Source organism: Manacus vitellinus, unplaced genomic scaffold (genome assembly GCF_001715985.3).
Source record: "Manacus vitellinus isolate BGI_N305 unplaced genomic scaffold, ASM171598v3 scaffold_44_pilon, whole genome shotgun sequence".
NCBI lineage: Eukaryota > Metazoa > Chordata > Aves > Passeriformes > Pipridae > Manacus > Manacus vitellinus.
The window spans coordinates 387217-403358 of NW_021940565.1; the positions used below are offsets into that span (position 1 = coordinate 387217).

General features: G+C 50.3%; 1 protein-coding gene across 1 annotated transcript in view; it reads right to left on the reverse strand.

Moving 5' to 3' along the window:
* The window catches only part of ASTN1 (astrotactin 1), a 33947-nt gene extending 30880 nt beyond the window's left edge, over positions 1–3067 (reverse strand). The window contains exons 1-2 of the mRNA XM_029962214.1: positions 3052–3067; positions 2734–2928 (exon numbers count right to left, since the gene is read on the reverse strand). Of these exons, the coding sequence (XP_029818074.1) occupies positions 2734–2928; positions 3052–3067 (211 nt within the window). The remainder of the gene's footprint in view (positions 1–2733; positions 2929–3051) is intronic.
* Between the last annotated feature and the right edge of the window lie 13075 nt (positions 3068–16142).

Consider the following 16142-nt stretch of genomic DNA (forward strand, 5'->3'; position numbering starts at 1 on the left):
CCCAAGGCCGCCCTCCTGAGACACACCATCACTGTACACAGATGGAGGCAGTGAGATGAAAGCCCAAAACTGGCCCTTTATGCACAATCTGCCAAGAATAATAACAATAATAACAATAAAAAGCATGTGGAGCCAGCTAAGAGCTCTGTGTCCATCCACGGCTCCAGCCTCCCTCCTCTTTTCTATGCAACAGGTGATCTTGATAAAATAAAATAATAGTAATAATCTGCTCCATTAGGATAAAACATTAAGGGAATTACTGAATGAGAAGCAGGAGAGGCAGCTGGAAAAGGAAGTTTAATGGCCATTACAGTTTAACTCTCCTTCATTTCCAGGATAATGGAGCTGTGATGTACGCTCTGAGCCTCCTTCCAAACTTTCTTTAAAACAAAAAAAAAAACCAAACAAAGAACAAACAAACTCCATTGATTAAGGATCTGCAAAGGTGGGGCTGGCTGGCACACTCTTTCTGGCTAGGAGTCTGCAGCCAGGAAGTGGGGAAATCTCTTGCTGGGGCTGAAAACTGGCACTGAACCATAGAATCCTAGAACCCTAGAATAGTTTTGATTGGAAGGCACCTTAAAGGTCACCTTGTTCCATGCCCTTGCCGTGGGCAGGGACATCTTCAACTATCCCAGGTTGGTCCAAGCCCCATCCAACCTGGCCTTGAACACTTCCAGGGATGGGGCAGCCACAGCTTCTCTGGGCAACCTGTGCCAGGGCCTCACCACCCTCACTGTAAATAATTTCCAATAATATCCGATCTAAACCTGCTCTTTTTCAGTTTAAATCCATCACTACATGCCCTTGTAAAAAGTGCCTGGCCATGTTCATGCAGAGGTTTTTAGTGGTAAAGTCAGAGCCTAATTCCATATCATGTCCAATCCCTATGAGTTCTTCTGATCCATAAATAAGTGGGGGGCTATCCCCATCCCTACTGGAGATGGCCTCCTGTGTCATAGCCCTCCATCACCCTGGGAAAAGGCCCATCTGCAGATGGGGTGACAAGTTGGTGGGAGGAATACCGGGGCATTCCTGGCTTTTCCTCACTCTCTCTATGCACATAAAATCCCCCACACACCAGAGAGCTCTGCCATATGCCTCTGCTAAACAGGGGAGGCTTGAGTTTGGTGGACACCCATTTGCTTCAGTTTGTGACTGCGGGTTCTCAAAAAAGACTTGTTATTTCACTGAAATTTGATGTCTTTTGCCCTGATAGTCTGAGAGCTCAAACTGTCCCTGAGGAAAAGCTGCCTGTGGCCTCTGGAGATTTCAAGAGGCTCTGTGGGGAGGATGAAAGCCAGCACTGAAGTGTTCTCCACCCACTGCACATTGGAGGGGACCAGGGCACCCCCTCAGGTCCCTGGTTCCCCTCCATGGGAGCACAGAGATCCCATTCTGTCTTCCCCCTGACCCACATGATGGCTGTGAGGAGCCCTGCACCTGATGGCTGTGGGAGTGCTCCTTGCACAGTCCGTGTGAGGACCACAGTCACAATGGATACAGCCCCTTGCTCACATCTCTTCTCTTGGCAACCACACAGGAAAGAAAGAAAATCAGCCTTGAACACTCCATGTGATCTTGAATCCTGGCACAAAATCCAACCTCTGTTTTTCAGAGTGAAAGGATGCTGCTGGAGTGGAGCTGAGAGTGATGGGAAAAAAGGGGCAGAGGGAGGACTCAATCTGTATTTGCACATTTTGGTAGGGGAGCAACGAGTTGCAGATATCCTTTTCATCATCTTGATAATGAGCCTTGTTCCAGTTACTCCTGCCTTGGTCTTGGAATCCAGCAGGACCCAGGAAGACCAAGACCACAGCAGCAGAGTGGGGCCAGGCTCTCCAGAGGTGATGCACCCCCTCAGGAGCAGCTGGGAATGGACAATAAAATAGAGATAATGGCGTAAGATGTTTTGGGGAGTGGCTTTGCCAGTTATTTTTTTTCCTGGAGACTAATCAAGCACAAATGATGGAGGAGAAACCCGGCCTGGGGCTGCAATCTGGAAGAGCAATTGAAGCTCTCATTAGGGTAGGCACCATTAAACAGCCTGTTTGCAGCCTCGGCAACACATTGTCTCCGGCTAATTATCTTCCAGTGGCACAAAAATTGTAGGATTCTTCAAATTTTTTCCAGCATGACGAACAGAACCCCAAACAATCAACACACCACAGATCCGCTTCCAACATGCAGACCCCTCCTTTCTCTGCCATCAAAAGCTCGTCTCCGTGTATCTGGGGGGAGGAGGAGAGCTGTCCAACCTCGACACCACGTGGGATGCTCTGGCTGCACGCTGTGGCACCACGGCCACGGGGCTGCCACGCTGACAAAAGCGGCAGTGACAGTGCCCGGTGGCACCGTGACACCCGCCGCGTGTCGGAGCAGTGGACAGCAGGCACCATCCACGGGCAAAGGGCTCCTGACAAAGTCAGTGTGAATTAACCCTGGGTTAGGGTGGCTGAGACCTTCGAAGCACAGAACACCACCCCCCCCAGGGGATAAAGGCACCCCGCAAACATATTTTCAAAGTGATGCAAACTAAGGGAGAGGTTTAAAGAAGTTCAGTGTTAAAGCATCACTCGGAGAGGCGCCCGAGGCATCTCAACTACCCCCAAAGGGGGGCTCAGTTCCCCATCCTAGGGCAGCTGGAGCCAGATGGGGAATATAAATGGCTTTTCAAAAGCCACTACATTTTCTACAGGCTTCTGGACAGCTAAGGAGGGGCTGCCTTCCCACCACGTACCATGACGGAGATGTGGAGGATCCTCAGCTCCTCCTCTGCCGACTCGGTCTGGGGCTCCTCTGTGGGGTCGAAGCCGGGCAGGTTGGGGGCCCCATCTTGGTGGTGGATGTGGAAGAGCAACGTGCCATTCTCCAGCCACTGCTGCCGCCAGCGCACCAGGGGGATGTCGTCCGTGTTGCCTGAGATCTCTGCGAAAGCAAAGCTGGTCAGGGGGGAAGTACGGAGGAGAGGGTTGATGGGGACATTCCCCTCTTCCCAAAAAAATGGGTGGAAGGATCGAGGGTTACACACAGAAGGCTCCCTCTGGTCACCTCCTGTCAGCGCCATGGCTGCCCCTACACAAACCACAATCTAAAATGGTTAAAGCAGAGTGAAATCATATTTCTAGTTATAATCCAGATGAAGGCCTCTCCAAAAATCCAGATGTGGTGCAGGGAGAGAGCACTCACTGACAGCATCTCGGGGCCAGAGGCGGGGAACCCAGCAGCATCCTTCCAGCTCTGATTTGGGCAGGTTTCACCCACACACCTCATGTTCAACACAGCTCCAGGCACTGGGAGCAGAGCAACTTCTCAGCAGCACTGATGGGATCACCGGGACCACGTCACAAATTATCGCAGACAAAATATCTCCCATCCTTTGTGAACAATGAGACATGCACGGAGCTGCAGTCACACCTGAAGCTCTGACTTTGACTGAGGTGATTTCAGAGGTTCTCAGTCTTCAGTCATGTTTTACAGCTTCCCACATGGGACTCAGCCCAAAGACCTGCAGAGGTACCTGCAGCTTCTGCCCAAGTACCCTGACTTTCCCTAAGTGCTTTTAACTTCAAGGTTTAGGGACAATGGGTCAGATCAACAGAGCTGTGCTGATGAGTGATGGCAGTAGAGGATACCCAAGCAGGAGGAGCAGCTGAGGACAGGGACACAACATGTGCTCCAGTACACTAAATGCTAAATCAAACCGAATTCACCTGACTGACTCTAAAATTTCAAGAACATCCTATGGCTGGGTCTCAGCCAAAGATAGGGTCACACCAGCCCATCCCTAGGAGAGATGGGCACCGTTTTAATCATTACCTCCACCTCCAGCCAGATCACCTCGATCACCATCTCACACCACCTTGATCTCAGCCATCAGCTCAAGCCTGCCATTTGCCCATTAGCTAATTTTCCTGAAAATAGCAGATTTTGTTGGGACAACAAAAAAAAAAAAACATGATGAGCTTCCCAGTGAGGCACAACTCCCCCTCCTGCCTCGGCCCTGTGGGGACAGTCCAGCCAGACCCATCCGCTCCGTCCCATTCGTAGCCACGCATTTTGAGGGCAGTGGGAAAGAGCCCGGCTCACTTCGGGCAAATTAACATCTTTATTTTGCTTGTTTCACGCTGCCTTCAAATGAAAACTGGAATTCAATTACAGTGCCGAAAAGCAACATTTTAAATTTGCTGTTAATTAATTTCATTAGGCTGCCTTAAGTGAGCCGGCTGCCGGGGATGGTGGCGGGAGGAGGGGGGCAAAAATCTGCATGAGGAACCAGGTTCATCCTCCCAAACTGATTTGATTAATCAAAGGAAACATTAGCCACAGCGAGCGAATTGGCAGATTGTTTGTGCTCAGCACGGGCCGCATTCCTGGCAGTAATCAGTGCACTTGGAGTGTCCCGAGCAGAGGGATGCCGAGCGCTCCGCGGTGCCGCCGGGAAGCAAAACCGAGAGGAGTTAAAGTCACCGGGAAGCCAGAAGCACTTTTGAAATTCCCTCTAACTGCTGAGCTGCGTGTGTTTAGGGACACACATCCCCTTTGAAAAGCTGGCCCTGGGAGCTGGGAGGGTTTGAAACGGCACATCTCCTCCTCTCCCACCTGGTCTTTATTCATGGGCTGGAAGGGGGGAACAAGCTTGCCCGCTTTCCCAACTCCCCACGGCTTCTCAACTTGGAATGAACCAGCTCAAATGGAAGAAAACACTCTCCCTGCACCTGCCTGCTAATGTGAAATTAGGAGTAATTAAGGCAAGAGCTTTTATGCACAACAGGAACTCAACATACTGACATTTGGAAAAAATGTAAATATCAGCATTTGCTCCATTGTAAAGAGTGAAAATAATAGATACTAAGAATGTGACATTGTGACATTTAGAAAGCTAGAGTTAGAGATGTTTTTCCCCTGATCTGACATATCATTGTAAAAGCAGCACCCTCCAGCTCATTAATATTTGAGGAGAAATCCTTGATGGAAGTTATTTAAATGATTAATAGATTATAGTAAATTTAAGCCTTAAAATAGGTTGTCATAATTTCAATTTTATTTAAACAGGCTTATTTTTTAAAAGAAAAATGTATTCCAGTAAAAAATGGATTCTTGTTTTAAAAGAACAGAATCCAGCCACAGAGCCTGGGTGCATTATCTTTTCTCACCAGACATCACGACATGATCCTGCAGCCACATTGCACACAAGTTAGAAATGCTTGTTAGACAGAAGAAAACACCCCAAAAATCAACCACCATCACCCCAAACTGGGAGGCTGTGACCTCTTCATCACACTGCAGGACAAGGCTGCTCCACCATCACTGCTCCTGCCCTGGGCAAGGGCTCCTGAGGCAGCACCTGGATGAATGGGCTTCACCCTTGGATCTTCTCCTCCTCTCCTCAAGTGCCTTAGCAACACGTCAGCTGCCCTAATCCTACTCCATTTTTACTTGAAAAAATTACACATATAAATGCTTTCCTGCACCTCTGAAGTTCTCATGGAGTTTGGTTCCAGCAACACGTCAGTTGCCCTAATCCTACTCCATTTTTACTTGAAAAAATTACACATATAAATGCTTTCCTGCACCTCTGAAGTTCTCATGGAGTTTGGTTCCAGCAACACCAAGACAAGCCCAAGCTTCCTCCCTAACACAGCATTTCTCTGTTACCTCTTCTCCCAGTCCAATGCATTCCACTTTTATCTTGCTCTCCAAGCAGACATCTCATCACCTGGTGGGAGATGCCATGGTGACCCATGTAGCCAGCTGGGACCATTTATCTGGATGCCACAGGGAGTCAGCTCTGCCACGGGACTGGCAGGTGCCAACTCTCCTGACCAGGTTGTACCATGGGGCCAGAGGAGGTGGAAAAGCAAGCAGAAAGCCAAAAATTAAAAAAAAAAAAAGCCCAGGGGGAAAGGATAATTTCAAGTTCAAAGTTTGAAGGATACTGATGAAAAGCCTGGCCCCTCTGTGGCTTTCATTAAGGCCTTGGATAGGAAGCCATTAGCACGAGTATTAACTTCTTGCACCTCTGTTAAAAAATAGCCTGCCTGAGTCAGAGGTTAATAACAGTAGGAGACCACTAATTAGGCTGTGCTGCATTCACCTGGAATCAAACGTGGCCCAGGTCCTTCATATCTACAGGAGCAGCAGCCTCCAAAGGCCCCAGCTGAAGCTTTCAACATAACAGCTGTGGCTGCTCCCCTCCCAAACCATCTGTGAGGGGAGGGACAGGGAAGGAAAGGTTCTGGAGGAGTGATTTGAGGAGAGGACAAACGACCAGACTGAAGGTGCTGGAGGTGCATGGATTTATACCTGCTTCAATACTGATTATCCCAAACAACCTCATTTCCCGAGGGACAGCCGTCCCACCCAAAGCAAACCCAATCCTTCCGGAGGCAACACCACTGCATCCCCCAATTTTGGGAGGCAACAGCTCTGTCACAGCCCAATTCTGCACCTGAGCTGGTGCAACATTAAAACCATGGCCCAGGAGCCCAGTGCTGACATGGACCCATTTCCATGTACTCACCTCCCCACTGGGCCCTGGCATCGTGGCACACAAAGAAAAGAGCTCTCCTTAAAACCTCATGTCAGCATTTCGATGGAAAAAACCACCCAGCAAAACAATTTTCCTCTCCATTTGGAAGTGTTTTGCACTAATAGGTGCCTCCAATAAGTCAAATCAACTCTGCCATAATGCCAGTCTCCACAGACTCATTTCATACAGCAGAGCACGGATTTTGACTTGGACTTGTATTTCCTTGTTAACATTTAGACCTGGCTTATTTTCCATCTGGAACCTGACTGGGTTTTTATTTAAGTTCCCCATTAGCTAAGGCTTTTGCTCCATGTCTAAACCTCACAAATCCTTTAAAGGGCTCAAATTCAGCTAAAGCAAGTCTTGCACTCCTGTGCAAGGGTCTCCAATGTCTGAAGAGACTCAGGAGACTTTCCCACCATGAGTCACCTCAGGCCTTGATTACTATCAATTCAGATGTCAAAATGCTTATCCTGATATTTAACTCGTTTATACTTCCAGGGTTTTAGTGACACATCACTCATGGTGTAATATTCATGTTTTTATGGGCCTGTTAAAAAAACCCACATTCATCACTGACTATCCATATTTTATTTGCTATTTTTTTCGCTGCCTCCCATCTGAGGTAGGAAAACCAGCTCATTCTGTAGGTCATTTCACCTTTCCAAGACAATCCAGCTTTTCCATACCAGCAAACATAAATCTCACCTTATATATTGGGAACCTGCTTCAGTCCTGGGACAAAATTTCCAAAAGACTCATAGATACGGGAGAACATAAAGGCTCAAGGAAAAGGCACTGGTGACCTCCCTGGAGCCACTCTCTGGCTGTGTCAGAGAGATCACCCCCCCATGATGTCTGCACGTGAGGCTGGCACACGTGAAGCCGTAGCAAGGCTGACAGATAACCAGGTGTCTCCTCGCAACATAGGGTGCCTTTGCTTTTGGGAAGGTCATCAAGCTACAGCATTTCAAAGCTGTAGCCATGCTTTAGCCCCACCTGAACTGGGATTTTTGTCCCAAATATGCCACGGCCCTAATTCATCCCTTTCTTTAACAAACCCCTCCGTCACCCTGGGAGCGACGCTGTGCTGCACGACCGCTTCCAGAGAGAAGGACACTGATTCATCACTAATAGGTCTCAGTCGACTGGGTTTGCTCTGCAGCTGCTGACCTTACAGCACAGCGTGCCCCATTGCCCTGCTCTTCCCCATGGACCTAAAGGATGTGCCCAACCACACCTGCCCAACATCCCCTCCAAGGTTATTTTTCCATCGCGTTTGTCAATTTTGACCAAAAGCTGGGAAAAAACAACGAGCAGACTGGGATGTTCGCTGGTGTTTGATTTCCACTCCTGTCTTGTTAGTTTGGTCCCATCTGCCATAACTGTGAACTACAGAGGAGATGTGGGAAGAGAGACCAAATCCACCTCCTGGAACAACACTCATGTAAAACAAAAACCCCAAAGCCCCACACGACAGTGAGCAAAAGTAAAATAAAGAGAATGTGTGACAACAGCCTATAGATGTGAGGTTGATATATAGACTCCAGAAAGGACCACATTTGTAGCTGATATCCCCCTCTGCAATGCTATCACATCACCTCTTCCAGAGGGGAACTCAGGTCTCCATGGAAAGAGCCCAAATGATTAAGAAGCTCCTAATCAGCCATGGAAAATTACTGCCCTGGCTAAATCATCTCCCAGCAAACCAACAGGATGGAAGGCATGAACCCCTCGGCTCAGATGGTGTTCACTTACGAGCTGCTGAACTCCACCAGCACAATCATCATCACTCCAAAAGGGTGTGAGATACTGGGGAAGCAAAACCTGGAAGAGGAGACCCCAACCTCTTAAACAAGCTCTCGTGCATCATGGAAATTAAAGAGCAGTAAATTCCACTTCTGCCCTGGACACTTTGTTAGAGGAACTGGTAGGTGGGTAAATACAGGTCACCCAACGCTGTAAAGGGTGATGGACTCATTTCAAAGAGTTCTTGTCAAAATCCACCCTCAGATTTTCCCAAAGCTCCAAAGTGGGGCTGGGATAACAGGGAAAGCCCTCTTGGAGCCCACCAGGTGGGGGAGGAGTGAGAGGTTATTTTTCTCGATGAAAGGAGGTTACCAAGAAGCCCCATGGAGATCTTTGTCAGGACCTCGGCTGCTCAAGAAACATTCTGGAAGAGGAAGCGAACGACAAAGTTGGTCACCAAGGCTAAATTTAGTCTCCTCAAAGCTAAAGCTGTGAAGTGCTGGTGGAAAGCGGGCAAGGAAGTGGGCAGGTGAAATTCAGCTTTGGTGAAAGAAGCCAATCTCGAATCCTGCAAGTGGTATTCAGGTCAACCATCTCGAAAAGGAGGAGGCAAAGCTGGGAAGGTTTGGAGGAGGGGTACGAGGAAGATGAGATGTCGAAAACAGCCTTGTGAAGAGGAGAAGCCAACTGTGTTAGGACTCCTCAGTAAAGGAAGCAAACAACTGAGCAGGGACATGATAAAAGCCTATAAAATCAGCAGGCCTGTGGAGCAGTGGGAAAGGTAATGGTTATTCATCCTTTCTCACTTTGCAAAAATTAGGCATGTAAAAACTAACAATAGGTTCCTTTTCAACCAGCATTAAGTAGGGAAGCCTGAGAAAGGAATCAAATTCAGGGAAGATAGAGTCACCAACAGCTACTGAGCCAGAGAGCCTGGAGGCACCTCCCAGCTTGGGAAATCCCTGCAGCAGGGAAAGGAGTGTATAAAGGTATGCTGTGGTTTTAACATTTTTTCCCCAATTATCAGCTGTGGCTGGAGATGCCAAGAGACCACACTGTCCCCACACTGCCCAGTCTCTTGGGGTTGAAGGGTGACTGCAAAGCTAGCCAGGTGCTACCCAGACCACCCTTCCTGAATGCATCCCACATCCACACTTCCCTTCAAGGACAGGCTGAGACCCTCTGCTCCCCCAGGCACCACCTCGCTGAGCAAGGGAGACCCCAGGGCAGCTCCCTCACACTGAGAGAGCTTCTCAACATCCAGCCAACAACTCCCCCTGTCCAAACTCCAGCCCTCCGTGCTGCCAGGCCCTACAGACCCAAGGCGCTTGCCAAGATTCCCTTCAGCTTTCCAAGCCAGCCAGCAATTTTCACGGGGGGGCAAAGGCCTATTTATATCCATCGTGGGCTGGCAGGGAAGGTAATGGCCGGCCACTCCAGCCCATCTGCCAGGCACTTAGCAGGACACTGGAGCATATCGTACAGGAGAGGTCAGGCTATGGTGGTGGGACTGGCAGGGGAGGTGGGGGGAGGCATTACAGCCATGACATGGACTTCACTTCAAGGGTAAACTTCAGCTCGCTCCTGCACACTAATTTGTTTAAGTGCTCGTTGCGCCGAGGCCAAGAGGTCAGGCAAATCAGACATTATTTTGGCATTCTTGTGCTCAGCACAGGAAACGGGAACAGCTGCTCGTTCCTCATCTCCTGGGGGGAGAGCCAGCACCTGTCGGTCTTCTGGGACACAGGAGGGATAGGGTGGCCTTCCCAGAGGTGTAAACTGGGCCAAAATAACCCCGTCTGCTCACTTATCCACAGCGGGGCCAAGAGCTTTTCCAGGAGGTGATCCTCCCCTTCCTCCCATCTCCCCCGGTGGGACTGATGCTGCTTTTGGGGCAGGAAGAACCCTCACCTCTTCTCTACTGGGATGGACAAGGCAGGCAAGAGATATTGCTACCACAAACTCTTCAGTGCCTTAGGAGCTCTTACCTGACTTCAAGCTCCATTTTCAAGTTCGTGGAGAGGCTTTGAAAGATGGAAAAGTGAGAATGAAAAAAAGAAAAAAAAAAACAAAACAAAAAGAAGAAAGAAGGAGGAAGAAAGATGTAGAAGGGGAAAAAGTTAACTGTGCATCTTGAATTTATCACTCTTGAAAGAAGAGATTGTCAAGAGGGCCAGAGACCAGCCAGTGCACGGTGATCAATGGGAGGACTTTTGGGTCTAGTCAAGCTTGTTTCAGATTTACAGGAACTGAATAGAGGCATAAATCTCTCGCTGCCTGACAAAAATGGAGGTAATTAAACCTGCAGGTGTATATAATTGTCATATTGATGATCTATATAAATCAGCAGAGCCAGCAGAGGCACAGAGCACCACATTGAGCTCAGAGGAGCTGTTTGCCCACGCACTCGGCCAGGGGACAGGGCTCATGGGCACAGGACACGGCCCTGGGGCTGCAACCACCACCACAACCTTCTCCTTCACGAGAGACCTTCTCCAATTGCCCCCACATACAACAAAAGCAGTTGGACCCCCCACCTCTTTCAATTACCTGCAGCCTCTTCCTGGCTACTACAAAATCTCCTGTGACTGCAGGAGGATGAAGATGGGACCACAAGCATTGAGATGCCCGACCATGGACACTGTGGGGGGGCTCTTTGCAGCTGCTTTGAAGCTCTGAGCCCAGGTGCAAGTGGGGCACTGACTCGATCTTGTAGCGACCCTTTTTTTTTTTTAATTTATTTTAACCTTTGTTATTTTGGGAACTTTGAAGCCTAAGCTGCTCTGAGGCAGCTGCCTTTGTAGGAAGGACAGAAAGTGCAGAGGGGGAATTTGAAAGAGGGAGAGAAACAGGGAGGGGAAAAACGGTGCTTCACAGCTGAGGTCTGCAACAGCTCCTTCACTGCTTCTCCCGCATCCCAACAAACCCACCCTGGGAGGCACTCGGGGCTCTTTTACCAGCAGCTGCGGGAAATCTGGATGCAAACTGACCAGGGTGTCACCCATTTCTCTATCACTGCAGCCCAGAGAAACCTCCCTCTCCTACTGCTCAGTGGGACGTCCCTCGGTGCCTGTGGCGGGTGCAGAGCATCCTCTCCAGCCCCCACAGAGCAGCCCCGCTCGGTGCCATGGGGATACACTTCTTCCCGCCGTGCCACGAGGGACAGGAACACGAGGGAAGGGTTTCCTGTCATCTTTGCCAGCCAAGCCCCCTCTCACGTGCCCACGGGCCAACTCCACGTCCCAAGTTGAGGGCTACGTACGTGCGGCAATCGGATAATTAAAAATTAAGGAAGAGTTTCTGCATTGCAGTCCGAATTATGTAACACTGCTCTTGGGTTTCAGCACCCATCAGCTTCAGTGCCATCACACAGCAGCACAGACCGTGCCTGTATTTACCTGCCTGCCTTTTGAGGCAGGGCTTGCACCCTTGGTAGGGAAGAGGAAATCCCAATGTCATAACCACAGGAAGAAAATTCCCTTATGTTTGCACGAGACGTGAAAAAGGAGGAAAATCTACTGATTTTCTTAGTCCAGTGCTAAAATCTGAGATGGCCAGAAAAAAAGGGGATGGAGTCAGGATGCTCCAACCCTCTCAATTGCCAAGAGTCACCCTGGCCAGGACAGCACCCCCATGACCATGACCAGGGAACATTTCTGAGCAAGAGGCTGCTGCCTCTTGCTTCTCCTACACCAGAGAAGCAGCAGCCCATTTTAGCAAATAAGCAGCATCTCTGTAAGCAAACAAAATCAAATCAAGGTGAGGAGTGAGCTGCATTTTCAGTATCTCAAGAGCTAAGAGCCCTGCTGGACTCTGAGCACCAGTAACTGCAAACTGCTGCATTTATGGCCAAATCTTTGCCTTAACCCTCCGAGCTCTGGCTGTTGCTGAGTCCAGGGCTAAACGAGTCATCCTGCCACTTCCTCCTGCCACCTCCTCCCTCCCTTGGCCAGAAGCCCACTGAACACACAGCCCTTGCAGTGCTATTCCCAGGACATAGATGCTGCCACCTGGTGTGAAAACAGCCATTAATTCCTGCTGTGATTAGCTCCAAAAGGCACTTTACTGTGCTCTGTGTCCAACAGCCTAAAGAAGGCACCAAGGATGCTGTGGCTCACACCCAGAGCGAGAGGCTCTGCCATCACTGCTCCTAATGCCCCTTGACTGTTGCCTGGTTCCTGCGTTATTTACTACCTCCTGACATTGTGCCTCTCCTCCCTCCTCATGGTCTGCCTTTTCCTGCCCTCCCTCCATCACCCCAGTACTTCCTTGCTCCTGGCATGCTGGTGTTTCACATCCATGCTGCCTTTCATCCACCAGCATGTGAAATCCCTTCTTCCCAGCTCTTTAATTACAAGGAGGTTGGATCCAACCCAGGCTGCCCACACCACTCCCATCCCATGGTGAGAATTGCACCAGGTCCATCCCAGGAACCTCCACATCCCTCACTCAGCCCCCAGCCCCAGTGCCCACAGGACATCCCTTCATTCCAGTTTGTGCTGACAGGCATGAACGGACTGTGGGAGGATGCTGGGGCTGAGGCTGAGTCCTCCAACTGTTAACCAGAGATGTGCCTCACTCCAAAAGCAAGAAAAGGTGGAAACATGATAATAAAAGCTGTGGAAGCCAGCCTGGCTCCAAGGCTGACCCCCCTCCCTGGCTCACAGGCATTCCCACCACCCACCATAGGGGCTGAGCTACTTCTCAGGTACCCCAGGAGCACAGCACACCCAGGAGGAGAGCAGATCCTGCTGAAGAAGTAAAAAAGTTGCTTTCATTTTTCCCTGGAAGGATGTTTCAGGCACTGTCTTGCTTGCAGATGCTTGGACACACATCCCAGTCCACTAAAGCTGCGCCTTGGCATGAGCTGGGACGAGACCCCTGCAGCTCCTCGGTCATGCACCAGCAGAGACATTCATAATCCCCCCCCAAATTCCCAGGCCATACATGTCCTGTCTGCAGAGACAAACTCCCCAGCTTGTGCCCTTGGCCAGCAGGAAAGCCAGCAGCTCCACGGCAGCGTGACAGCTCTGAGTCCCGTCCCTGCTCCTCTCCAGAGCCCTCCCAAAGTGGCAGAAGGAAGAGCCCAGCTATTTCTGGCTGAGCAATACAGGAAAGGTTGGGAAAACAGCTCTGCACCAGCACAACCACCGCTGGGAAAGCAGCGCTCAGGGGAGCTCGGGGCCAGCCCAGGGCAGTGGGAGGCATAAAAGGCTCTCCAGTCCAAACCTGAGGCTTCCAGGAGATTTCCCAGAGGCTGTGGACACTGGGGACATCATTAGGGGAGCAAACGGGCTGAGAGCACCGCAGCAATTTAAAGACCCTGCAGCCACTGCTGCCAAGTAGACTCTGGCAAGAAAATTTAGCAGTGGGATGTCTCCTCTCCCAAGCATCTCCCCTTCCCCACCAAAGCTGGCCAGTTTGACTGATCCATGCAGGAGCTCCCCTGCTCCTTCTTTCAGGAGAAAGGGCACCACCTTCTACTGCCACCCACGTACAGACACCCCCCCGACACACGCTGAGCCACCCATCCCCATGCTGGACCTGTAATCTGTGGTGTTTTCCAACATTCTCACCCCTCCTGCAGTTCCCTGAACCCTCCACTCACACCAATCCCTCCCCAAACCCTCCACCTATGGAGCTAGAAAGGGTTATTTTAAGCCTTTAGACACCTCTTCTAAAAACCCACCCTGCTTCTTCCTCTGTGTTGGAGCAACCCTGTTACAAGAGGGCATTTGATGGCTGTGGGGCAGCAGCACTTGGATGCACCAGGGAACTGGTTCCCAGCACCGTGCCCTCCCTCTCTCACTCCCCTTGGGATGCCAAATTAATTGCCTTGTCTCCCGGAGCTTTTAGCTGGAACAAATAAAAGAAAAAGGGGGGTTGCCAAAACCCATAATAAGGTCTACAGTTCCTCTGAGCTACAAGGGCTGCTTTAAATTTCGTGGGTTTTTCTTTTTTCCTTTTTTTTTTTTTTTTTATTTGAAGGAGGTTTCCATGGTAACTGTCTCCCATCACACAAGAGCCTGTCCCGGGGATATTTCGGGGTTGCTAATATCTGCCTTCCCAGGAAGCCGCTGTGTTGTGACGGTGACATCGCAGCTGGGTTTTTTTGGCAAGGGAGGAGGGCAAGGGTTCAGGAGAGAGGAAAAGGGGGTGCCGCTCCCAAAACCTAAGGTCAAGGTCCTGCCTGTACCTGGTTTACCCTGCCCAGCAGGCAGATCTCCATCCCAAAGGGCTCAGGCAGCCAGGCTGTGGTTTCGCTTGGACCACTGACCTGATTTGGGAAGCGCTCCCAAGGCAGTGCAGCCCTCGCCAGGCCAAGCAGAAGTGACGTGGCCAAGCGAGATCACAGGCACAGTCTCCCTGACATCTTCTGCCACCTTCTCCTACCCTTCTTCCAACCCTTGGAAAGAAATTCTCCCCTGTGAAGGTGGGGAGGCCCTGGCAGAGGTTGCCCAGAGAAGCTGTGGCTGCCCCATCCCTGGAAGTGTCCAAGGCCAGGATGGGGCTTGGAGCAACCTGATCTAGTGGAAGGTGTCCCTGCCCAAGGCAGGGGGTGGAACAAGATGGTCTTTAGGGTCCCTTCCAACCCAAACCATTCTACGGTTCTATGATTCTCCAGTTTCTTTCCTCCACCAGGTTAGTTTTCAGCTGGATCAGCTCCCTGTGGGAGCAAAGCCAGCCCTCTGCATCCCCCATAGCTGCTGCTCTGCTGCGCCCATTAGTCATCCTAATTACTGAAATGCCTCAGGGTCGGCCAGAAAAGGGACCGTGTCACCTCTTGCATCAGGGCTGCAGACCCCAAACTTCTGTGACACATGTGCCACCACCAGCTCAAGGATCCTTTACTCCCCTTTGATTCAGAATGGCAAAAAAATGCCCATTCCCCAGCGGATCTCAGGCTCTGCAGACATGGAGGGGACAGACTTAGACTCCTGTCTCAGGAGCAAACAAGACCTCACAGCAAAGCAAAGCGTGGGGTCAGCTTAACCACGCCCTAAAGCAGGCTCCAAAGAGCCCAGCTCTGGGGGAGCCTCCATCCCAAGCACCCCCCAGCTGCAGGGCAGGAAAATGGGATCAGAAATACCAACACACTCCCACAGGAGCAGGGCACACTCTCCTCTGGGTGATTTCTCAGCATTAAGCCGTAGTGGGACAGCCAGAACCTGGCAATCAAAAATCTTCCCTGATCTACACAAATCCCCCAGCTGCTGCTTGGGGTGAGCCACCGGCCACTGCTGCAGAGAAGCCAGAGCCCAGCAATTTGGAAGGAAAAGGACAACCAGTCTTAAATGACAGAGCCGTCGCCATCCAGGCACTGCCTTAATCCCACCAGGCAAAAATTCCTTCATTTGAAGGACTGCTCTGCAGCAAGGATCCAAGAGAGATGAGTTCAGAGCCTCTGTTTAGCTGGCTAAGCAACCATGAAAAAAACCAAAACGGAATAGAATATAAAATAAACCAGAATAAGCCAGAACAGAGTAAAATAAAATAAATAAAATAAAATAAAATAAAATAAGGTAAAATAAAATAAAATAAAATAAAATAAAAGGTAGGAAAAGGGATGCAGCCCAGAAGCAAATGCTACCAGCACATGGAGAGAAGAGCAGGGGTGAGATGGTGGCATCAGAGAAGAGTGTGGCTGCCCAAGAGTCCCCTCCACCACTGGAACCACAGCCAATTCCAGGGGGTAAAACCTGCCACAAAGCTTCGGGGGTCTTTGAGGAGCACCCACAGGGGCAGCCCAGCCCCCAAAACTGGGATGGGTCTCAGGGCAGGAACAGGACCAAGCCTGAGCATCCCTGCCTGGAGGTGGGCTGAGAAGCTCAGGCTGGGAGCGATTAAAGGGAGCTGAAAC